The sequence below is a fragment of the Pelophylax lessonae genome (assembly GCF_965119305.1).
Source record: "Pelophylax lessonae genome assembly, chromosome: 6".
NCBI classification, from domain to species: domain Eukaryota; kingdom Metazoa; phylum Chordata; class Amphibia; order Anura; family Ranidae; genus Pelophylax; species Pelophylax lessonae.
This window is the reverse complement of record NC_138773.1, coordinates 329,234,324-329,259,417: the sequence shown is the minus strand read 5'-3', so window position 1 is coordinate 329,259,417 and position 25,094 is coordinate 329,234,324. Positions and strand designations below refer to the sequence as shown.

General features: G+C 46.9%; 1 protein-coding gene and 1 long non-coding RNA gene across 2 annotated transcripts in view; both read left to right on the top strand.

Moving 5' to 3' along the window:
* The window catches only part of LOC309558134, a 437,057-nt gene that overhangs the window by 230,563 nt on the left and 181,400 nt on the right, over positions 1 to 25,094 (top strand). The gene's annotated exons all lie outside the window — the stretch shown is intronic.
* Positions 1 to 25,094, top strand: part of LOC309558055 (TGF-beta receptor type-2-like) — a 50,996-nt gene that overhangs the window by 6,603 nt on the left and 19,299 nt on the right. The window contains exons 3-4 of the mRNA XM_082260982.1: positions 3,302 to 4,113; positions 19,562 to 19,703. Of these exons, the coding sequence (XP_082117108.1) occupies positions 3,302 to 4,113; positions 19,562 to 19,703 (954 nt within the window). The remainder of the gene's footprint in view (positions 1 to 3,301; positions 4,114 to 19,561; positions 19,704 to 25,094) is intronic.

Here is a 25,094-nt window from a genome sequence, read left to right as displayed (position 1 = left end):
ACCCACCTCCCTGCGCCACCCCTTGGTTCCACCCCCTCCCCACCTCCCTGCACCATCCCTTGGTTCCACCCCCTCCCCACCTCCCTACACCATCCCTTGGTCCACCCCCTACCCACCTCCCTGCACCATCACTTGGTTCAACCCCCTACCCATCCTCCCTGCTCTGTCGCTTAGTTCCACCCCCTAACCACCTCCCTGAACCATTCCTTGGTTCCACCCCCTACCCATCTCCCTGCACCATCCCTTGTTCCACCTCCTACCCACCTCCTGCACCATCCCTTGGTTCCATCCCCTACCCACCTCCCTGCACCATCCCTTGTTCCACCTCCTCCCCACCTCCCTGCACCATCCCTTGGTTCCACCTCCTACCGACCTCCCTGCACCATCCCTTGGTTTCATCCCCTACCCACCTCCCTGCACCATCCCTTGGTTCAACCCCCTACCCATCCTCCCTGCCCTATTGCTTAGTTCCACCCCTACCCACCTCCCTGCACCATCCCTTGGTTCCACCCCCTACTTACCTCCCTGCACCATCCCTTGGTTCCATTCCCTACCCACCTCCCTGCGCCACCCCTTGGTTCCACCCCCTCCCCACCTCCCTGCACCATCCCTTGGTTCCACCCCCTCCCCACCTCCCTACACCATCCCTTGGTCCACCCCCTACCCACCTCCCTGCACCATCACTTGGTTCAACCCCCTACCCATCCTCCCTGCTCTGTCGCTTAGTTCCACCCCCTACCCACCTCCCTGAACCATTCCTTGGTTCCACCCCCTACCCATCTCCCTGCACCATCCCTTGTTCCACCTCCTACCCACCTCCTGCACCATCCCTTGGTTCCATCCCCTACCCACCTCCCTGCACCATCCCTTGTTCCACCTCCTACCCACCTCCCTGCACCATCCCTTGTTCCACCCCCTACCCACCTCCCTGCACCATCCCTTGTTCCACCCCCTACCCACCTCCCTTGGTTCCACCCCCTACCCACCTCCCTGCACCATCCCTTGCTCCACCTCCTACCCACCTCCCTGCACCATCCCTTGTTCCACCTCCTACCCACCTCCCTGCACCATCCCTTGTTCCACCCCCTACCCACGTCCCTGCACCATCCCTTGGTTCCACCCCCTACCCACCTCCGTGCACCATCCCTTGGTTCCACCCCCTACCCACCTCCCTGCACCATCCCTTGTTCCACCTCCTACCCACCTCCCTGCACCATCCCTTGGTTCCACCTCCTACCCACCTCCCTGCACCATCCCTTGTTCCACCTCCTACCCACCTCCCTGCACCATCCCTTGTTCCACCTCCTACCCACCTCCCTGCACCATCCCTTGTTCCACCCCCTACCCACCTCCCTGCACCATCCCTTGTTCCACCCCCTACCCACCTCCCTGCACCATCCCTTGGCTCCACACCCTACCCACCTCCCTGCACCATCCCTTGTTCCACTTCCTACCCACCTCTCTGCACCATCCCTTGTTCCACCCCCTACCCACGTCCCTGCACCATCCCTTGTTCCACCCCCTACCCACGTCCCTGCACCATCCCTTGTTCCACCCCCTACCCACCTCCCTGCACCATCCCTTGGCTCCACTTCCTACCCACCTCCCTGCACCATCCCTTGTTCCACTTCCTACCCACCTCCCTGCACCATCCCTTGTTCCACCCCCTACCCACGTCCCTGCACCATCCCTTGGTTCCACCCCCTACCCACCTCCCTGCACCATCCCTTGGTTCCACCCCCTACCCACCTCCCTGCACCATCCCTTGGTTCCATTCCCAACCCACCTCCCTGCACCATCCCTTGTTCCACCCCCTACCCACCTTCCTGCACTGCCTCATTTAGGGAATACAGAGCCAAGTATAATTTTTCCATGCAAAGTAATTTGTACAGAATTTTGTTAATGATAAAAATAAAAGCAGAAAACAGCCAGCAGCAATATACCATCCCCCTCCCCCTCAGCAACAATAGACCCCTACAATAAAATATCACCCCAGCAACAATAGACCCCTGGCAGCAAAAACCGTCTCCCAGAAGCCAGCATCAACAAACTCTCCAGCAGTCAGGTACAATAGGCCCATCCCTCAACAATAGATCCCCCACCAGCAACAATAGACCTCCCTAGCAACAATAGACCTCCCTATCAACAATAGACCGCCTTGCAAAAAATGTATCCCCCAGCAGCCAGCATCAGTAGACCCTCCAGCACACCCCTTGCCATTACATACATTCAGGTGCCAGAACTGCGTTCCCCCCGCGTTACCGCTGAAAAAAAGCCCTGCGGTAAGGTATAAAAGTGAAAAAGGATGATAATTCCTACTTAGGCTGCTGAATAGAATAACACAGAATAGAATAGAAGAAAAAAAAGAATCGAATAGAATGTAAAGTGCTGTGTAAATTAACAGCGCTATATAAGTACCTGAAATAAATAAATAAACAAAACAGACTTGAATAGAATAGAAAAGAAAAGAATACAGTAAAACAGTATAGAATTGAGCCCCGGTTCACACTTGTGCGTGTGCCGGGTTCGCATGTAATATCGGAGCGCACTGCTCCGACATTACATGCGATCGGCTGTGCGGTGCGAGTTTAGCCATACAGTTTGTATGGCTAAATTCGCACCGCAGCTGCACCAAACACGCACAGGACCCTTTTTTCTAGCCGCATCAGGATCGGATCGCACAGCGGTTCACACTTGTGCGATCCGATCCTGTGCGAGCTGCACGATCGCACTGCGATATGCGATCAAACTGGGGGTGTCATTAAGATTACATTGACACCCCCAGCATATCGCATATGGCAGTGTGAACTGCCGGGGGTGCGTGTGCGATGCGGGAACAGGCTGCGAATTCGCAGCCTTCCCGCATCGCATATATGTGAACCGAGCCTGAATAAAATAGAACAGTTTCTCTTCTATTCTGTTTTGTTCTATTCTATGCTTTTATTTTCTAGTCTATTCCATTCTATTCTATAAAGCAGCCTTAGTAGGAATCGTCATCTTATTTCATTTTTATACCTTACTGTAATTATTGCAATATGTTTCCATCTTGAAATTCAATTCAAATACATTTTCAAATTAAATTTCAAATTCAATTAGAAAATAACAAATATACAAAATGAATTCCGAAAACGAATCATTCTAACATAACGAATATGATGAAAATAAATGATTAACTTAAACAAATCCGAAACTAATCAAATTTTTCTGTTCCGCTTATAATCTCATACTATTTTTGCAACAATGTAAATGATTTTTGAGTTTGGATCTCCTGTGAATTGGCAGCTTGTTCTGTTCTCCGCAGGATTCACCATGCTGCACAGCCAGGAGGCTCTTTCTGTGGCCACCATCAGCCTGCTCCCCCCTCTGCTGCTGACAGTCATGATCACTGCCCTCTTCTACCTATATCGAACCCAGCGACTGAGGAAGAGGAGCAAGTCCTGGGGGAACAAGGCTGGGACCAGCGTGCCGCTACAAAGCAATCAGGCCAAGTACAGCTACAGACTGTCCTCGTCGCTGACCGCTGGCTCTCAGGGGGAAATAAGTATGGCCTGTGCCAACAGCATCAACCACAACACCGAGCTGCTGCCGATTGAACTCGATCAACGTGTCGGCAAAGGCCGGTTCGCCGAAGTTTGGAGAGCCAAACTGAAGCACACGGAATCCGGCCACCATGAGATCGTAGCGGTGAAGATCTTCCCCTTCCAGGAATTTTCATCCTGGAAGTACGAGAGCCGCATTTTCACCGACGCCAACCTAAAACATGAGAACGTCCTGCAGTTCATCACCTCTGAGGAGCGGGTCGGCAGCCTACAGAAAGAGTATTGGATCATCACGGCTTACCATGCCCAGGGCAACCTGAAGGATTACCTGTCCAATCACTTCCTGAGCTGGTCTGCCTTGTTAAAGATGGCGGGCTCCATCGTCAATGGCGTGGCCCACCTGCACAGCGACTACACGCCGTGCGGGACAGCAAAGATTGCCATCGCTCACCGGGATATTAAAAGCACCAACATCCTTGTTAAAAGTGACGCCTCGTGTGTGCTGTGCGACTTTGGCATTGCACTGCGATTGGATCCCTCACTCACCGTAGATGACTTTGCCAACAGCGGACAGGTAAATCTTTGTAAATACGGATAATTTTTCATTGGCAAAATGTGACTTTCCATCCATTGAGTGTTTGTGGGAAGGAACACTCGGTACAGATAGTTGTATGACCACCAATGGTTTGTTTAAAGTCTTTATTAGTTATGATAAAAGTATACAGCCAACACGTATTGGGGATATGGATTGCCCCTTCTTCAGGGCTTGGGCCAAGTCTAGGCTGTGAACCTGTGGAGGCTGGGTTGCTATCCCGAGGTTTCCAGTCAAGTGTCCGACTTTCTAAGATTTGGTGTACTACTAACTGGGGCGTAACTACAGGGGATGCAGGGGTTGCAATTGCAACCGGGCCCCATGCTCCAGGGGGGCTGTGCAGCTCTCCTGTACACCTGGATAGGAGGAGGGGCGGGGACAGCATGTAGAGAAATCACTGTCCTCCTTTTTCCTCCTGTAGCTGTAGTAGGAAAATGGAGGAGATTGGTTCCTCTGTATGCTGCCCCCACCACTCCTCCTATCCAGTTCACTTGTGTTCTGCTCCTCTGGTCCCCTCCCCCCTACTGTGCTCCCTTCCCTCTCCTGCCGGCTGCTGCAGGGGATGTGTCACAATAGAGAACCAGGAAGGGGTCGGTAAATATATAATTTACCAGCTCCTTCCTTTTCTGAATGGACAGAGTCATAGTCAGTGATATTGTAAAAAAAATAAAATAAAATGATAAAAAATAATACAATTAAAATACCAAAAAATAAAAACTACTGACACCAGTGGGTGAACTTCCAGGATCGCAAAGGTCACACTTGCGACCGGGCCCTGGCATTCCACCACCATGTGGAAGCCCCCAGATGGCAGAAATGGAGCCTACTACAGAACTTGTGAAAGGGTCCTGCAACTAGGGTAAAAGGCCCCAGGATTAGTGGGAAGAGCCCCAGGCTTGAAGGGAAGGGCCCTGGCCAGGGGTCCGGGGGGCCCTTCATGGTTTCTTGAACCGGGGCCCTAAAGGTTCTAGTTATGCCTCTGAAACATAAGTTCACCTTTTGGAACCTATACAGTGGGAAAAATAATTAGTTGATCCCCTGCAGATTTTAATTTTTATCATAGGTGTATTTTAAATGATAGAGATGGAATATTAACCAAAAATCCAGAAAAAACACATGCTACAAATGTTATAAATGGAGTTGCAGTTCAGGGAGTAAAATAAGTATTTAATCCCCAAGCAAAACATGACTTAATAGTTGGTGGAGAAACCCTTGTAGGGAAGCACAGAGGTCAGACGTTTCTTGTAGTTGGTGACCAGGTTTGCACACATCTCAGGAGGGATTTTGGTCCACTCTTCTTTACAGATCTTCTCTAAATCCTTAAGGTTTCTTGGCTGTCGCTTGGCATTTTCGAAGTTTCAGCTCCTCCATAAATTTTCTATAGGATGAAGGTCTGGAGACTGACTAGGCCACTCCATGACCTTAATGTTCTTCTTTGTTGCCTTGGTAGCATGTGTTGGGTCATTGTCATGCTGGAAGACCCATCCATGACCCATCTTCAGTGTTCTGGCTGAGGGAAGAAGGTTCTCATCCAAGACTTTACAATACATGGCCCCGCCCATTGGCCTCTCATTTCAGCAATGTCGGTCTGTACCTTTAGCAGAGAAACAGCCCCAAAGCATCATGTTTCCACCTCCGTGCCTGACTGTAGGGACGGTGACTGTAGTGATGGTGACTGTAGGGAAGGTGACTGTAGTGATGGTGACTGTAGTGATGGTGACTGTAGGGACGGTGACTGTAGTGATGGTGACTGTAGTGATGGTGACTGTAGGGAAGGTGACTGTAGGGACGGTGACTGTAGTGATGGTGACTGTAGGGAAGGTGACTGTAGGGATGGTGACTGTAGGGAAGGTGACTGTAGGGATGGTGACTGTAGGGAAGGTGACTGTAGGGAAGGTGACTGTAGAGACGGTGACTGTAGGGAAGGTGACTGTAGGGACGGTGACTGTAGGGACGGTGACTGTAGGGAAGTTGACTGCAGGGACGGTGCCTGTAGGGAAGGTGACTGTAGGGACGGTGACTGTAGGGACGGTGACTGTAGGGAAGGTGACTGTAGGGACGGTGACTGTAGCGATGGTGACTGTAGGGACGGTGACTGTAGGGAAGGTGACTGTAGGGACGGTGACTGTAGGGATGGTGACTGTAGGGAAGGTGACTGTAGGGATGGTGACTGTAGGGAAGGTGACTGTAGGGAAGGTGACTGTAGAGACGGTGACTGTAGGGAAGGTGACTGTAGGGACGGTGACTGTAGGGACGGTGACTGTAGGGAAGTTGACTGCAGGGACGGTGCCTGTAGGGAAGGTGACTGTAGGGACGGTGACTGTAGGGAAGGTGACTGTAGGGACGGTGACTGTAGGGATGGTGACTCTAGGGACGGTGACTGTAGGGAAGGTGACTGTAGGGACGGTGACTGTAGGGATGGTGCCTGTAGGGACGGTGACTGTAGGGACGGTGACTGTAGGGATGGTGACTGTAGGGAAGGTGACTGTAGGGAAGGAGACTGTTGGGATGGTGACTCTAGGGACGGTGACTGTAGGGAAGGTGACTGTAGGGACGGTGACTGTAGGGATGGTGCCTGTAGGGACGGTGACTGTAGGGACGGTGACTGTAGGGACGGTGCCTGTAGGGAAGGTGACTGTAGGGACGGTGACTGTAGGGACGGTGACTGTAGGGAAGGTGACTGTAGGGACGGTGACTGTAGGGAAGGTGACTGTAGGGACTGTGACTGTAGGGATGGTGACTCTAGGGACGGTGACTGTAGGGAAGGTGACTGTAGGGACGGTGACTGTAGGGACGGTGACTGTAGGGAAGGTGACTGTAGGGATGATGCCTGTAGGGACGGTGACTGTAGGGACGGTGACTGTAGGGATGGTGACTGTAGGGATGATGACTGTAGGGACGGTGACTGTAGGGATGATGTTCTTAGGGTCATAGTCAGCATTTTTCTTCCTCCAAACATGGCGAGTCAAGCTAATAACAAAGAGCTCAATTTTGGTCTCATCTGACCACAGCACTTTCTCCCAATCCTTCTCTGAATAATTTAGATGTTCATTGGAAAACTTCAGATAGGCCCGTACATGTGTCTTCTTGAGGAGGGGGACCTTGCGTGCGTTGTTGGATTTCAATTCATTGTGTCACCAATGATTTGTGTGATGACTGTGGTCCCAATTGCCTTGAGATTGTTGATAAGCTCCTCCCGTGTAGTTCTGGTCTGATCCCTCACTTTTCTCATGATTATCCTCACCCCATGAGGAGAAATCTTGCATGGAGCTCCAGACTGAAGGCAACTGATGGTTATTTTGTATTTCTTCCAATAATCGCTCCAACTGTTGTCACCCTCTCACCAAGCTTCTTGCTGATGGTCTTGTAGCCTATGTCAGCCTTGTGTAGGTCTCCAATCTTCTCCCTGACCTCCTCTGACAGCTCTTTGGTCTTGGCCATGGTGGTGAGGTGTGAATGAAAGAAAGAGATTCTGTAGACAGGTGTGTTTTATACACATAACGAGTTGTTGTTAGGAGCTCCTTCTTACATTGACCGGACTAATCTGTGTACTACATGAGCACAAAATGTCAGTCTATGGGAGCCAGAATTATTGTTATTTGTTAGGGGGTCAAATACTTATTTTACTTACCGAACTGCAACTTTATTTATAACATTTGTATCGTTTTTTTTTTTGGTTGATATTCTGTCTCTATCATATAAATTACACCTATGATAAAAATTACAGAACCTTTATTTCTTTGTAAGTGGGCAAACTCACACAATCTGTATAGAAAGAAACGACTGCGCTTACTGAATGTAAAGAACAGCCGCGGGCACAACAACACAACAATATTGTTGGAAGTAAATCAGAAAGTATAGTAAAACAGTGCAGTGCTAAAATCATGAAATTTGGTTAGATTGATCCAACATATAAAGTTCCAAATATAAACACTGAGAAATAAATATTGTAATATCACCTAAAAGTGCAAACCTCTGCAAAATGATTCAGTGTATATTTCCCTAAAAGTGCAAAATCACCAAATTAAAATGAATGTCCAAATCAGAAATAAATTCATATCCTCAGTGCAATATCACTAAAAGTGCCTAGTGTAACACTGTGCAAGAATAGCAAAATAAGTTCTGTGTATATTTCCTAAACCACTTCTGGACCGGAAGGTTTTACCCCCTTAATGACCATCCCATTTATTACGATTCGGCACTGCGTGACTTTAACAAACAATTGCACGGTCGTGCGATGCTGTGCCCAAATAAAATTGACTTTTTTTTTTTCCCCACAAACAGAGCTTTCTTTTGGTGGTATTTGATCACCTGTGCAATTTTTATTTTTTGCGCTATAAACAAACAAAGATTGTAAATTTTGAAAAAATAACAATATTTTTCACATTTATTTATATGAAATTCCCCCAAAAAAATGTAAAAATCAAAATTTTTTAACATTTTAGGCCAATTTGTATTCTGCTACATATTTTTGGTAAAAAAAATCACAATAAGCGTATTTTGATTGGTTTGCGCAAAAGTTGTTGCGTTTACTAACTAAGGGAAAGATTTATGTCATTTTTATTGTTTTTTTTTTTTTAACTAGTAATGGCGGCAATCTGCGATTTTTTTTTTTGCAGGACTGCGACATTGTGGTGGACAGATCGGACCCCTGACTAACATTTTTTACACTTTTGGGGGTACCAGTGACATTACTACAGTAATCAGTGCTATATATATGCATTGTTACTGTAAAAATGACATTGGCAGGGAAGGGGTTAACTTTATTAGTGATCAAGGGGTTAAGTGTGTCCCTAGGGGCGTGATTCTAACTGTAAAGGGGCGTGGCTTGTGATGTAACAACAGAGACATAGGATCCTACATAGCAGGATCGTATGATCTCTGCAGTTACACCAGGGAGAATGACAGATGGCTTTGTTTACATCAGCCGCCTGCCTTTCTCCCTCTCCAGCGGGAGATCGCGAGTGACCGGCGGACATCGGAGACACCAGTCACTCGCGCAGAGATGTGCGGAAACGAGCGAGGGCGGGAGCGCGCCTCCGGCAGCGCGCGCTCGCCCCCTAGAGGCTCCTGGGCGAGCAACGTAGCCCTACGTCGGTTTGCCCAGGAGAGCCAGACTGCTGCAGTAAATAGTCGTGCGGAAGGCGGCAAGTGGTTAAAAGTGCAAAATCACCAAATTAAAATGAATGTCCAAATCAGAAATAAATTCATATCCTCAGTGCAATATCACTAAAAGTGCACAGTGTAACACTCTGCAAGAATAGCAAAATTAATTATGTGTATACTTCCCTTAAAGTGCAAAGTCCACGCATTAAAAATTACATATATATATATATAAATAATGTCCAAATCAGGGATTACATAGGTGTCCACAAGAAATAATCCGTGTTCCAAAGTGAAATCACCACTAGGGCATCAGGCACCAAGGGACCAAGGGGAGAAGTCAGGAGCGCTTACCAGAAGTTGTGGACTATACTGCCAGTAGCAAAGAGTCCTGAGGGCGTTAGGCTTGAAGCCTTAGTACGACCCTTGGTTATCAGCGCCTCTTCTGATCTTTCAAGTGCTCAAAATTTAAAGAATATCCACACTGCATAATACCGACAAGGATTTCCAATTTTATTAAAAGTAGGAAACTTACAATTTCCATGTAAATAAAGGCATCCAAAATGTGATCACATAGGCTCTTTAATAGGTGCAATAACATAGAGTAGGCTCAACCCAACCCGACGTACGTTTCGTCCAACTAGACTTCATCTGGGGTATGTTAATGCTACTTTCTATATTCAATAAAATATTATAGAAATCAAAGGAGACATTTTTCTGGACATCGGCGCTCTTCTCCAATTACCCAAATGTTCCCTGCAGTAACCGCCCAACTGTCGTGATGAGAAAAGTAGGCCCTAGACCCCAACGGAGTCACCTACTATCTACAATTGGGGTACAACCCATTGGAAGTGATTCCCTCTACACCCCTCATACAGAAAGCTGCCGCTAGGCAGCCTCCAGTGGCACCAGTCCAGAGTTGCCTTGCGGCCAAACTTCATACATTAAGGTGAGAAACACAGAAGTCTCCATGGCAGAGGAATGCCTAGTAGTATTCAACGAGACTTGTTCTGTAATGTTGTTACTTGTTCTGTAATATCTTCTCCAAGCCACTTCTTCAGTTCTAATGAGTAAAAGCAACATACCCCAGTACTTATATTCACAGGGAGCACCAACACCTTCATTCAGTCCCTATGGAATGTGACAAGGCTGATGCTGATTGTCCAAGAACAGGATGGGAAGTTTGAAAGTTGTGGGACCATCTTGTCCTAGTTATCTAATCCCATCCTTGGTGACATGAAGTCTACGTAGGTGTTCATTAATTCTATTTACATGACTGAAAATGTAAAATGATGTCAAATCAATGGGGTGGAGATGTTAAAACAGCAATAAATCATGTGGAAGGCCTCCACCTCCATGTTCATGTTGCATGATGGTTGGCCTGTTTTGGCCAAATCAGTTGTCCTACCTATCCGAAAGGTGCAACTCACTGCCCTTAAAAGGATTTCCCTTTTTCTTAAGGTGTAGGAAAACTATTACCTGCTATATCAGGCCACCTAAACTCTGGCCTGAGGGCCGGGTTATGACCCTTTGCTTATCTTTATCTGGCCCTTGGGGCATTACCCCTTCAACTAACACCAAAAGGGGCATTGTCTTCTTCCACTGATCCCAAGGCATTTTCTTTTTTTTCAAATATGAAATTTTTATTCAGGAATATTCATACAAAAAACAAAATACAAACATTACTTCAAAGTGAAATTTACAACATTTTTTAACACGTAATTTAATCTTCCTCTTCCACTTTTTACCTCTTATATTCCTACATTTTTTCTCTCTTCCCTCCCTCCCTCCCTCCCTATCAAAAACCCAAAAAAAAAAAAAAAAAAGGGAAAACCCCCATAAGTTTTTCTCTCCTCCTCTCTCTCCCCCCCTCGCCCCTCCATCCATAGCCAATGTTCAAGTGATCAAAGCAATCAATAAGTTTTTCCAGGTTACTTTATCCTATTGTAAGTTGTTTCCCTTCTTCCGAGATTATGAATTGACTCCACTCCTCCCATATTTTCTTATATCTTCCCTGCCTATTCTGAGAGGATGCAATCATTTCCTCCATTCTCCTTATTTCCTCTACTCTATTTACCCATTCTCCTATCGAGGGGGGGTGTGCTTTTTTCCAATTACTCGGTATACATGCCTTTGCTGCATTTATCAAAAATGGGACGATCGAGTTTTCGTAACTCTTTGTCGGTATATCCGACAAGTGTAGCAGAAAAAGGGCTGGTTTTTCCTCTATTCTATTTTCAGTAAATTTCTGGATTACCTCCTTTACTCTTCCCCAAAAGGGTTTAACTTCTGTGCATGTCCAGAGAATATGGACCAGCGTACCTATTTCTTTTTTACATCTCCAGCATTCACTGGTTTCTCTTGGGTACCAATTATGCAATTTCTCAGGAGTAATATACCATCTCATCATGAACTTATAGTTCATCTCTTGAGTCTTGGTACATCTTGCTGGTTTAAAAGTTAGTCTCATTATTCTCTGCACCTGCCCTTCTGTTAACTCAAACCCTAAATCCTTCTCCCACTTTCCCACCCACTGAGGTTTAACTTGCTCTTCTGGTTCCATCAGTAAATCGTAGGAGATTGACAGTGTACGTAGTAGTTTCCCTGGTTCTACACATAGCTTTTCAAATTTTGTTAATGCTCTATCATACTTCTCTGAATCCTGTATGGAGTCCAGGAAATGATGTAGTTGCGCTGCTTGCCAGAAAGATAAGCTATATGCACCATCTCTCTCCAGCAATTCACTGATCGAAACCCAATTATTTTGTATAAGAAATGATGAAGCCTGTTCCTGTTTCTTTTCTCTCAGCTGTATAAAGCTTCTGGAGTCTAAGCCCGGAGTAAACTGCGGATTCCCTAATATTGGAAATAAAGGTGATTCCTTCTTCGTTAGTTTACTATATATGCTCGGATGCGAGCATATCCGCAGTGTATTTCCTATTATTGGGTGATTTTTCAACTCCTTAGGCAACCACTGGTAGACCCATATCGCCCTCTTTAAGTCTATTTCTGTTTGATTCTGTTCAATTTGTACCCAAAGTTTATTTTCTGAATGATGCCACCAATCCAATATCCTGCTCATATGTGCTGCAAGATAATAGATTCGGACATCTGGTACAGCCAGACCCCCATTCTTTTTCGGTAGGGTTAAAGTTCTACGTGCTATGCGGGGTCTTTTATGGGCCCATATATACTTTACAAAAAGAGAGTGTATTGTCTTGAAAAACGCGCTTGGTATCTTAACTGGCAATGCACGTAATAGATATAAAAATTTAGGTAGTACTATCATTTTTAATAAGTTGCATTTACCGAACCAAGAATGTAGCCCGCCATTCCACTGTTTAAGTAGTTTCCTAGTCATTTCCAAAAGTGGTAAAAAATTAAGGTCAAACACCTGTATTAACCTTGCTGGTATATAAGTCCCCAGGTATCTCACTGCGTCCTTCTTCCATTTAAAGCCAAAACTGTCTCTTAATAGGTTAATTTGAGCTATAGATAATCCTACGCCCATTGCTTCTGATTTTCCATAGTTAATCTTCAAATAGGACAGGTTATTAAATTTTCTAAATTCCTGTAGGAGGTTTGGCAGTGAGATACCCGGTTTAGTCAGGGAAAATAATAGATCATCTGCGTAAGCAGCTACTTTATATTGCACTTCTTTTACCTCTATCCCTTCAATATCCTGATTCAGTCTGACCCTGCACAGAAACGGTTCCACCGTTAAGGCAAACAGGAGGGGTGACAGGGGACATCCCTGTCTAGTACCATTCCTTATTGGGAAAGCTTCTGATAGTAACCCATTGGCCTTTACTCTAGCTATCGGTTCCGTGTATACCCTAGTAATCTTCTCTAGCATATTTTTTCCTAATCCGATGTGTCTGAGTACGGAAAACAGAAACGGCCATCCCACTCTATCAAATGCCTTCTCTGCATCCGTACTCAGCACAACATAAGGGATCTTTTTTTCTTTTGCTACTTGCATCAAATTGAGGATTCTTGTTGTATTGTCTTTTGCCTCTCTAGATGGCATAAAGCCTACCTGATCTAGGTGTATTAATTTTGGAAGGAGTTCTGCCAATCTACTTGCCAAGATTTTAGTCAGTACTTTTAAATCCACATTTAATAGGGATATTGGCCTATAGCTGCCACATGCCGCTGGGTCCTTACCCTCTTTTAATATTAACGAGATATGAGCTGTAAGTGTATCTCTCGCTAGTTTCCCTTCTGGACCTGATGCATTATACAGCTTTGCCATATACGGTCCCAAGATATGGAACAGTACCCGGTAATATTGTACCGTTAGGCCGTCTGGGCCAGGCGCCTTCCCGGGATTCATGGCTCCAATTGCCTGTTTTATTTCCTCTAGTGTAATCTCGGCTTCCAGACTTTCCCGGTCCTCCTCTGAGAGTCTAGGCATCTGTGACTGTACCAGATACTGATCCATATCTTGCTGTTGAGGGGGTGCCTCCTGTAGATTATATAGAGAAGTATAGTATATCTCAAATTCTTTCAATATTTGTTTTGGCAAAGTCTTTTTAATTCCCTCTCTTGATGTGATAGATGGTATATAAGCTCTTATCCTCTGCTCACGCACAGTTCTAGCCAGTACTTTCCCGCATTTATCTCCCGCCTCATAGTTTAATTTGCGGCATCTTTGTAATGCAGCTTTTGCTTTATACTGTAACAGGTCTGTTATCTGTTTCCTGACTAATTTTAACTCAACCAAGGTTACATCTATTGGTCTTTGTTTATGTTCTATCTCTAGTTCTCCAAGTTTTCCCAATAGCTGTGATAATTGCTCATTCCTTTCTTTTTTAATACGTGCTCCATGTTTTATAAGGTTTTATAAATATTTATTTCAAAAAAACTTTTCATTTCTTTCTCAACTTCCCTTAATATCTCTTCCTTTTGTAGCAGACTTTCGTTTAGCCTCCAGAAGCTCCTCCCCTGTGTAGAATTCACCACCAAATTATACAGCAGGGATATAGGTGCGTGGTCTGACCATGTGATACTACCTATACTTGTTTTTTGAACTGATTGTAATTGTGCATGTGGTATAAGAAAAAAATCAATTCTGGAATAAGTCTTATGCGGCGTAGAGAAAAAGGTGTATTCTTTTTCAGAGGGGTGTTGTAACCGCCATGCATCTATAAGTTGAGCTTTATATATTGTCTTTAAAATTTTTTTATTCCTTCCCGCTGAAAAAGTCGATGTCCCTGTAGATATATCCAATTCTGGTGTTAATGGGCAATTAAAGTCTCCTCCCATAATTAACTGTCCCTCTGAAAACCTCATAGATTTCTCTATTACTTTAGCTATGAACCTTTCCTGTCTTTTGTTGGGCGCATAAATTGTTGCTATTGTTATTTGTATTTCCCCTATTTTCCCCTTCACAAACAGAAATCTTCCTTCCGGGTCTTGCATTTTATCTTGGAAAGTCCAAGGGACAGAGTTTGCAATAAGTATGGAGACTCCTCTTGCTTTAGATTGTGTATAAGTGGAATGATATGCATAAGGGAAATTTCTGTTTTTAAGAAAGGGTAGTTTATCCGTCCTGAAATGCGTTTCTTGGATCAGTGCTATACTCGTATGTAACTGCTTTAGGTCAGATAATAGCATGTGTCTTTTTTCTGGTACATTGAGTCCCTTGACATTATATGATACCACCTTTATATTTTCCATCCTTAGCTCGTGACGCAAAAACGAGCAAAAGGAGAAAGAGAGAGAGAGAGAGAGAGAGAGGAGAGAGAGGAAAAAAAAAAAAAAAAAAAAAAAAAAAAACCCCCCTCCGCTTTCCCTAAACCCCCACCCCTCCCTTTACCCCCCTTCCTACGGGTTTGAGGGGGACGATCTCCACAAGAGAGCGACCCTCTCCCCCGTAGTTTCGGATAATAACAAAACTTATCCTTATTTCACACGGTCACTTTCGTGCCACTTGTGTGACTCTATAGATAGGGTCGTGCCCTGAAGTGATTCTCTGTGGACTCTCCTCCACCTCCTCCCGCCGTTTTTTATGTGCTTATTCTATCCTTTTTTTATTCTAAGATTTACCGGAGTTTCCTTTTCCCCTCATATTCTTCAGTTTCCCCCAGTAAATAGAGGCCTTCCCTTCTCATTAATTTACCAAAGGACATTAAAATGTCTAACTTATGGCCCTGGGGATAGGTGGGGGGGTAGCAGGTTTGAGAGTAACCTCCCTCTTCCTTTCTCTCCCTTCCCCAATCATCCCTCCCCCCGATCCCCTGAGCGTCATTCATCACATAATAATCATCACAACATTTTCAAATTCACTAATTCAATCCCCTCCTTCTTTCCTCCCCTCCAATTGTTAATCTATCAATCCCCCATAAATTTAGTAATTAGAAGAATAGCTTCCATCATAGTTTCAAAAAAAAAAAAATAAAAAAAAAAAAAAAAAAAAAAAGGGGGGGGGAAGCCCCTCCCCAAAATTAGTGATTAGAGGAATAACTTCCATCATAGTTTCTAAATTGTGTAAGAAAAGAAAAAAAAAAAAAAAAAAAAAAAGGGGGGAGGGGGGAACCCCTCCCCAAAATCCCCCAAAAATTAGTGATTAGAGGAATAACTTCCATCATAGTTTCAAAATTATGTGAAAATCCCAAGATCCCCCGTAAAATTAGTGGTTAGAGGAATAACTTCCATCAAAAATTTAAAAAAAAAAATTAAAAAAAAAAAAAAAAAAAAAAAAAAGGGGGGAAGATTATTAACCCTTAATTCCCATAAGGGGACCTCACTACAATCTCTTAATAGTTAAGTCTCTTTATCTTCTTTCTTCTCTTGATAGTGTCTCTGATCTTTTCTCCCTTTGTTGAAGGTATGTTGACGGTTTTTCGCTGGGCAATCGGTTCAGCCAGTTCACTATTTGAATAGGATCTGTTTCAATAAACCGGAAAAATGCCGTCTTGTCCTGATATGTCCTAAGGTTAAAATACTGTCCGTTCCTACGGAATGTTACAGAGAATGGGAACCCCCACCTGTATGTACATCCTGCTTTTCTTGCCAGATCTAATAGCGGTTTCAAAAGAGTTCTTCTTCTCAATGTTCCTCTGGCGATGTCTGCATATATCCTAACTATCCCTCCTTCCACTTTTATATCCTGGGATTCCCATGCCAGTCTTAAGATCCCTTCTTTATGTACGTAGTGAAATAGTCTGCAGATCACATCCCTTGGGCTTTTCTCATCCTTATTTCTGGGGCCAGTGGTTCTATGTATTCTTTCTATCTCTAGTTGTTCCGGATATTTGTCCTTCATGATCTGTTTAAAAATATCTTCCGCTACTTCTAATAATCTCTCTTTTCCCACCGTTTCAGGTATGCCTCTTATGCGTAGGTTATTACGTCTATTTCTGTTTTCTATCTCCTCCAACTGTAATTGTATCTTCTCATCTATCTCCCTTTGTATGTCTCTTGTTAATTCCAATGATGTTACTCTCTCTTCAATATCTTTTCTGGCCTTTGATTCCTCTACTAGAGCTTGCGAAATATTTTGTATTTCTTTCTTAATTTCCTGCATTTCTCTCTGATGTGCTTCCTCTATTTTATGCACCATCTGTTCTATGTCTATTTTAGTTGGTAGAGCTTGTAGCAAAGCTTTTAACTCCGCGCTGCACTCCAAGCTCTGTGTATAGTTACAAGATATTTCATTCTCCCTTTGTCTCGTCTCCGGACTTTCCAGATAATTCTCCGAGGTAGGAGAAGTATTCATAGAGCTCGGCACATCCCCTGACTCTGGGCTTGTTAAGGCACTGTTTCCACATCTTGCCATTTTTACTTCCCTTGGCATTTTATGATTATTAGCAAAATATTTATCTATTTCTCCTTCTGGTTTATTTATCTTGACTTTTATCGTGTTTTTCTTTCCTTTCCTTTTTTTAGTTAATGTCATGCTTTCCTTTTTAGTTCAATAACCAGTTCTCTCCCAGTTTCCAATAATTCCTCTAGTAGACTTTATTTCAATAACACCAAGAGGTAAACAGGTATCCAGCACAGAGGGGATGTAGTTCCTTTTTCTTCCACTTTACCTGCTATGGATATCACAGTCTATGGCCATCCCACAAGCAATGGAAATAGGTAGATATAGATAGAAAAAGAACAAAAAGGTATTATCTCACCCACGTTCGAAGCTGTCCTCTTTCGGTAGGTATACAGTCCTTTTTCTCTGGGGGAAACCCTTCACATTAAGGAGCTTTAAAATAATATAATGACCTGCAATAGGTATCTTGTGCTTGTTCGGGCCGGCTTTTCCAGCCGGGTATCCCACCTCCTTTTCTCTACAGTGCCGGAGCTCAAGAGGTTGATGTCCTATTTCCTCCTTCTACTCTCCTTGTCTTCTCCACACCGTTACCCCGGCGTGCTCCAGCAGCAAGGAACTTGGCGGCGGAGACACCCAGCGGGAGGTCCGGGACACGGTCCCCTACCCGGTCAGGCCGCCCACGCTCCGAACGGCGGGATCTAGCCGGGTTCCACCTCTCTCTCCACGCACGGAACAGCTGCTCCTCTCTCCTCTCCCGAGGCACGAGCTGCTCAGATGTCGGCGGTTGGATCTCAGCCAAGTTCCGGCTCTCTAGCTCCGCTGTTTTAGGGCGTCCTCACGGCGTCTCTGTCAGCTCCGGCGGGAGAGGTGTTCAGCGAGGAGATACACAGCCCACACTCACATCCTCACTTCCGGGCACGCCCCTCGATCCCAAGGCATTTTCTGCTCCCGCTGGCCACAGTCCAGTCCCCCTAAAGCCTGAAGGACAGTAAACTGGCCCTTTGCTAAAAAATAAAGTTTGGAGACCCCTGTGCTATACCATGACCTGGATAATTGAGAACTTTCACAGATACACTATATTACCAAAAGTATTGGGACGCCTGCCTTTACACACACATGAACTTTAACAGCTTCCCAGTCTTAGTCCGTAACGTTGAATATTGAGTTGGCCCACCCTTTGCAGCTATAACAGCTTCAACTCTTCTGGGAAGGCCGTCCACAAGGTTTAGGAGTGTCTATGGGAATGTTTGACCATTCTTCCAGAAGTGCATTTATGAAGTCAGGCACTGATGTTGGACGAGATGGCCTTGTTTGCCGTCTCAGCTCTAATTCATCCCAAAGGTGTTCTATTGGGTTGAGGTGCGGGCCAGTCAAGTTCCTTCACCCCAAACTTGCTCATTCATGTTTTTATGGACCTTGCTTGAAACAGGAAGTGGTCATCCCCAAACTGTTCCCACAAAGTTGGGAGCATGACATTTTCTTAAATATCTTGGTATGCTGACGCCTTTAGAGTTCCCTTCACTGGAACCTAAGGGGCCAAGCCCAACCCCTGAAAAACAACTCCACACCATAATCCCCCCCTCCACCAAATGATTTGGACCAGTGCACAAAGCAAGGTCCATAAAAACATGGATGAGCAAGTTTGGGGTGGAGGAACTTGACTGGCCTACACAGTGCTGACCTCAACCCGATAGAAAACTTTCAGGATGAATTAGAGCAAAGACTACAAGCCAGGCCTTCTCATTCAACATCAGTCCTTGACCTCACATGTGCACTTCTGGAAGAATGGTGAAACATTACCATAGACACATTCCTAAACCTTGTGGACAGCCTTCCCAGAAGAGTTGAAGCTGGGCTGGAACCAAGGGATGGTGCAGGGAGGTGGGTAAGGGGTGGAACCAAGGGATGGTGCAGGGAGGTGGGTAGGGGGTGGAACCAAGGCATGGTGCAGGGAGGTGGGTAGGGGGTGGCACCAAGGGATGGTGCAGGGAGGTGGGTAAGGGGTGGAACCAAGGGATGGTGCAGGGAGGTGGGTAGGAGGTGGAACCAAGGGATGGTGCAGGGAGGTGGGTAAGGGGTGGAACCAAGGGATGGTGCAGGGAGGTGGGTAAGGGGTGGAACCAAGGGATGGTGCAGGGAGGTGGGTAGGGGCAAAGCTACACTCCTAAACCTTGTGGACACTCCTAAACCTTGTGGACAGCCTTCCCAGAAGAGTTGAAGCTGTTATAGCTGCAAAGGGTGGACAAACCCAATATTGAACCCTACGGACTAAGACTGGGATGCCATTAAAGTTCATGTGTGTGTAAAGGCAGGCGTCCCAATACTTTTGGTAATACAGTACATATGGGAGAGGAAGAGAGACTGATAGAAAAAAAGAGGGACAACAAAGTGAGTCAAAAAGGAAGAATAAAACAAACAAAAAAAAGTCCTCTTCACTCTGCACCTTTATACCCCAGGTGTACCCGGGGTCTTCTGGGCTCTAGCAACACCTCTATACCACAAGCTGAGAAGATGCCTCCTGAGGGCCCAGTGTATAATAGTCTATTTATTTCACAGGTTGGGACGGCGCGGTATATGGCCCCTGAAGTTTTGGAGTCTCGGGTGAATCTGGAAGACCTTGAGTCCTTCAAGCAGATGGACGTATACTCGCTGTCCCTGGTCCTGTGGGAAGTGGCATCTAGGTGTGACGCCATTGGAGGTGAGCATCCACCATGTACATTGTGGTATTTTATAGAGTGTTTATCCAGCCCTCTACAATAAATAGATGGGAAATTGGTAATTAGATAAAGCTCTGGCTCACACTGGGTGTGACTTCAAAGTGGTGCGATTTGGTCCAATTTAAGCACGACTTCAATGCGTTGTCAATGTACTGCGACTTGGCTATGTCCAATCAAAAAAGTACAGTGTGTGACAAAATTCCTTTTCCTTCTAGCATGATTGCCGGCAACTAAAAAATGAGAAAAAAAATGGGTGCCCCCCCAATCCATACCCAGCCCTTATCTGAGCATGCAGCCCAGCAGACCAGGAAAGGGGGTGACAAGTGAGCGGCCCCCTCCTCCTGAACCATACAAGGCCAGATGCCCTCCACATGGTCCATTGTTTGTGGGGATGACTTATCGGAACATGGAAGCCCTTAACAAGGGGGCCCCCCCATGTGAATGAGTATGGGGGACAAAGTACTCAAAGTGGATCCAATGTCAATCATAATGATCGCCAAAGAAAAAGAGCTCTGCACCCGACGAAGGCTCCTGCCACTGAGTCAATGATGTCACAAAGGGGGTCAGGTCACCGGATGATGTCATCTGGTGGCCCCGCCTCTTAGTTATTTAACCACTTCTGGATCGGAAAGATTTACCCCCTCAATGACCAGGCAGTTTTTTGCGATACGGCACTGCGTTACTTTAATGGACAATTGCGCGGTTGTGCGGCGCTGTACCGAAATACAATTGACGTCCTTTTTCCCCACAAACAGAGCTTTCTTTTGGTGGTATTTGATCACCTGTGCGATTCTGGAAAAAAAAAACAAAAAAAAACAATATTTTCACTTTCTGCTATAAAACATTCCCAATAAAAAAAAAATAAAAAATAAAAATGTTTTCATAATTTTAGGCCAATTTGTATTCTGCTACATACTTTTGGTTTATAAAAAATCCCAATGAGTGTATATTGATTGGTTTTTGCACAAAAGTTTTTGCGTTTTCAAACTAGGGGAAAGATTTATGTCATTTTATTTATTTATTTTTTTTACTAGTAATGGCGGCGATCTGAGATTTTTAAGGGGGACTGCGACATTGAGGCGGACAGATCGGACCCCTAACTGACATTTGTGGGGGGACCAGTGACATTACTACAATAATCAGTGCTAAAAATATGCACTGTCACTGTACTAATGACACTGGCAGGGAAAGGGGGTTAAAACCAGGGGCAATCAAAGGGTTAAATGTATGCCTAGGGGGTGTTTTCTAACTGTGAGGGGGATGGGCTTGTGGATTCAACACAGAGACCTGTGTTCCTAAATAGGAGGATCACAGGAGCTCTGAATTGATTCCTCAGAGAACAACGATCTGGTGTGTTTACAACAGCAGACTACCGCTCCCTCACCGCGCAATCGCGGCTGCCGGCCCCGTGAATCGGCTTCCCCGCTTGAAAATTTCCTCTGTGCTCCTGAGACTGTGCTGGGAGACACAGCAAACCTTCTGGTAATGACACGTATTGATGTGCCATCCTGGAGGAGTTGGACTGCCTGTGCAACCTCTATAGGGTCCAGGTATGGCCTCATGCTACCAGTAGTGACACTGACCCCATACCTCCCAACTTTTGAACTTCGCAATGAGGGACACTGAAAGGGAAATAAAAACTTCCAGAAGTGCAAGGAAATAAAAACTTTGATTGCTCAGCTACCTTAAAGAAGAACTTCATTAAAATAATCAGAGACTGCATAGCAACCAGCAACTGTTGAGACAATGAAGACTTTGGTGAGAAGTATATAATGTACAGTATTGTGTATATAGTGCAGGAGTGTGTAATGTACAGAATGCAGGAGACAGGAGTATGTAATGTATAGAATGCAGGGGACAGGAGTATGTAATGTACAGAATGCAGGGGACAGGAGTATGTAATGTACAGAATGCAGGGGACAGGAGTGTGTAATGTATAGAATGCAGGGGACAGGAGTATGTAATGTACAGAATGCAGGGAACAGGAGTGTGTAATGTACAGAATGCAGGGAACAGGAGTGTGTAATGTACAGAATGCAGGGGACAGGAGTGTGTAATGTACAGAATGCAGGAGACAGGAGTATGTAATGTACAGAATGCAGGGGACAGGAGTGTGTAATGTACAGAATGCAGGGAACAGGAGTGTGTAATGTATAGAATGCAGGGGACAGGAGTATGTAATGTACAGAATGCAGGGGACAGGAGTGTGTAATGTACAGAATGCAGGGGACAGGAGTATGTAATGTACAGAATGCAGGGGACAGGAGTATGTAATGTACAGAATGCAGGAGACAGGAGTATGTAATGTATAGAATGCAGGGGACCGGAGTGTGTAATGTACAGAATGCAGGAGACAGGAGTATGTAATGTACAGAATGCAGGAGACAGGAGTATGTAATGTACAGAATGCAGGGGTCAGACTCTGCACCATCCACCCCCCAGCTCTATACACCCCAAATGCCCACCCAGCTCCATACACCCCCCCCCATCCACCCCAAATGCCCCCAGCAGCTCTATCCACCTCAAATGCCCACCCTAGCTCCATCCACCCCAAATGCCCACCCTAGCACTATCTATCCCAAACACCCATCCAACCTCCATCCACCCCATATGTCCACCCCAGCTCCATCCAACCCAAATGCCCCCTTTTGGGGGGCGCAAACAGAAAAATGTAATAGGCATTGCTTTGCGGCAAAAAACGCTGTTAAAAATTGCGTGACTTTGAGGTCACAAAAGTGTGAAAGGGGCCTTCAGTAATCAAGGTAGAGTGTGCCCCCATCAATGCAGAGAGACCAGCATGCTGTGCCCCCCTTCAATGCAGAGAGACCAGCGTGCCCCCTTTCAATGCAGAATGGCCAGCGTGCCCCCTTTCAATGCAGAATGGCCAGCGTGCCCCCTTTCAATGCAGAATGACCAGCGTGCCCCCTTTTAATGCAGAATGGCGAGCGTGCCCCCTTTCAATGCAGAATGACCAGTGTGCCCCCTTTCAATGCAGAATGACCAGCGTGCCCCCTTTCAATGCAGAATGACCAGCATGCCGTGCCCCCCTTCAATGCAGAGAGATCATCGTGCCCCCTTTCAATGCAGAGAGACCAGCGTGCCCCAATTTCAATGCAGAGAGACCAGTGTGCCCCCTTTCAATGCAGAATGACCAGTGTGACCCCTTTCAATGCAGAATAACCAGCGTGACCCCTTTCAATGCAGAATGACCAGCATGCCGTGCCCCCCTTCAATGAAGAGAGATCATCGTGCCCCCTTTCAATGCAGAGAGACCAGCGTGCCCCCTTTCAATGCAGAAAAACCAGTGTGACCCTTTTCAATGCAGAAAAACCACCCTGACCCCTTTCAATGCAGAATAACCAGCCTGACCCCTTTCAATGCAGAATAACCAGCCTGACCCCTTTCAATGCAGAATGACCAGCGTGAACCCTTTCAATGCAGAATGACCAGCCTGACCCCTTTCAATGCAGAACGACCAGCCTGACCCCTTTAATGCAGAATAACCAGCGTGACCCCTTTCAATGCAGAATGACCAGCGTGACCCCTTTCAATGCAGAATGACCAGCGTGATCCCTTTAATGCAGAATAACCAGCGTGACCCCTTTAATGCAGAATGGCCAGCGTGACCCCTTTAATGGAAAATAACCAGCGTGACCCCTTTAATGCAGAATAACCAGCGTGACCCCTTTCAATGCAGAGGGAGGGAGGGATGACAGAGGGAGGGAGGGATGACAGAGGGAGGGAGAGAGAGATGACGGAGGGAGGGAGGGATGACAGAGGGAGGGAGCGATGACAGAGGGAGGGTGGGAGGGAGAGAGAGATGACGGAGGGAGGGAGGGAGGGATGACAGAGGGAGGGAGGGAGGGATGACAGAGGGAGGGAGGGAGAGAGAGATGACGGAGGGAGGGACGGAGGGAGGGAGGGAGAGAGATGACGGAGGGAGGGAGGGATGACAGAGGGAGGGAGAGATGACAGAGGGAGGGAGGAAGGGGGGGGAGAGAGGGAGGGGGGAGGGGGGGACAGAGAGGAAGTGAGGACAGAGGGGGGTAAAGGATGGGAAGGGAGGGAGGAGAGAAGAAAAAGGGGGGAGAAGAGAAGGGGGGGAGAAGAGAAAGGGGGGGGGGGGAGAGCTCCTCCTCCATAGACATGCTGGATATTGTAGTCTCACAAACTCCCCTCTACAATGAGACACACGGCAATCCCGCCCAGCCTCTGCCTCTCTCACACACAGCCACAGCTATAGGGGTTGGGAGGGCACATATCAGGGGGTCCTGAGGGCACACGCTATGGGGGTTGGGAGGGCACATATCAGGGGGTCCTGAGGGAACAGACTATGGGGGTTGGGAGGGCACATATCAGGGGGTCCTGGGGGCACACGCTATGGGGGTTGGGAGGGCACATATCAGGGGGTCCTGAGGGCACATGCTATGGGGGTTGGGAGGGCACATATCAGGGGGTCCTTGGGGGGTGGGCAGGAAAAAAAGGGGGGTGGAGAGCACTGGGGGGGGGGGGACAGGTAGCACTTGGGGGGTGGGGAGCACTGGGGGGGACAGGGAGCACTGGGGGGTGGGCAGGGAAAACCAGGGGGGTGGAGAGCACTGGAGGGGGGGACAGGTAGCACTTGGGGGGTGGGCAGGGAAAACCAGGGGGGTGGAGCTCCTCATATGCAGCTGCCCCATCCCCCTCCTATCCAGCACACACACTTCGGCACTCACCTTCTTCCCGCCGAAGCTCCGCCCCTTCTTACCACTGAGGCCCCGCCCCCTTCTTCCGACGCGGCTCCGCCCCTTATTCCTGCCGCCGCTCCGCCCCCCTCCCCTCCGCAGCGCGGACTGAAGGAGCTGCGTTCCGGGCAGGACACCGGCTGATACCCCCCAGTGCGTGGCACCCGGGGCCCCCCCCTTGGTACGCCACTGGGGGAGGTACAGGGGGCGAAAATGTGTGAGAAGTGGGCGGGCAGCAAACATGGAGTGAAATGGCTGCAAGCTGTCCCAACCGTGGCTCTGCTTTCCGGAATGCAGCCGGGGACAAGAGCACAGCGGGGCAGCAGCTTAGACAAAGCCATGACATTTGGCAAGCGTGGGCAAGGGGCAACTGCTCTGGGCACCCCAAAAATGACAGCCCCGTTTTACCTGCATTAAAGACGGCCCTGACTACAGTCTGTGTCTCTGATTGTTTCCCGGCGCTTAGAGGCAGGAGCCAAAGACGGGGTGGAGCTGGGAGGAGGAGGGGGGAGAAGAGATGGTCGGCCAGATGATTTTGCGGGACTTCAGCCCGCTCCGCGGGACCGCGGGACTCACTCCAAATTGGGGGACAGTCCCGCGAATTCCGGGACGGTTGGGAGGTATGCTGACCCCCTCTATAGGGTCCAG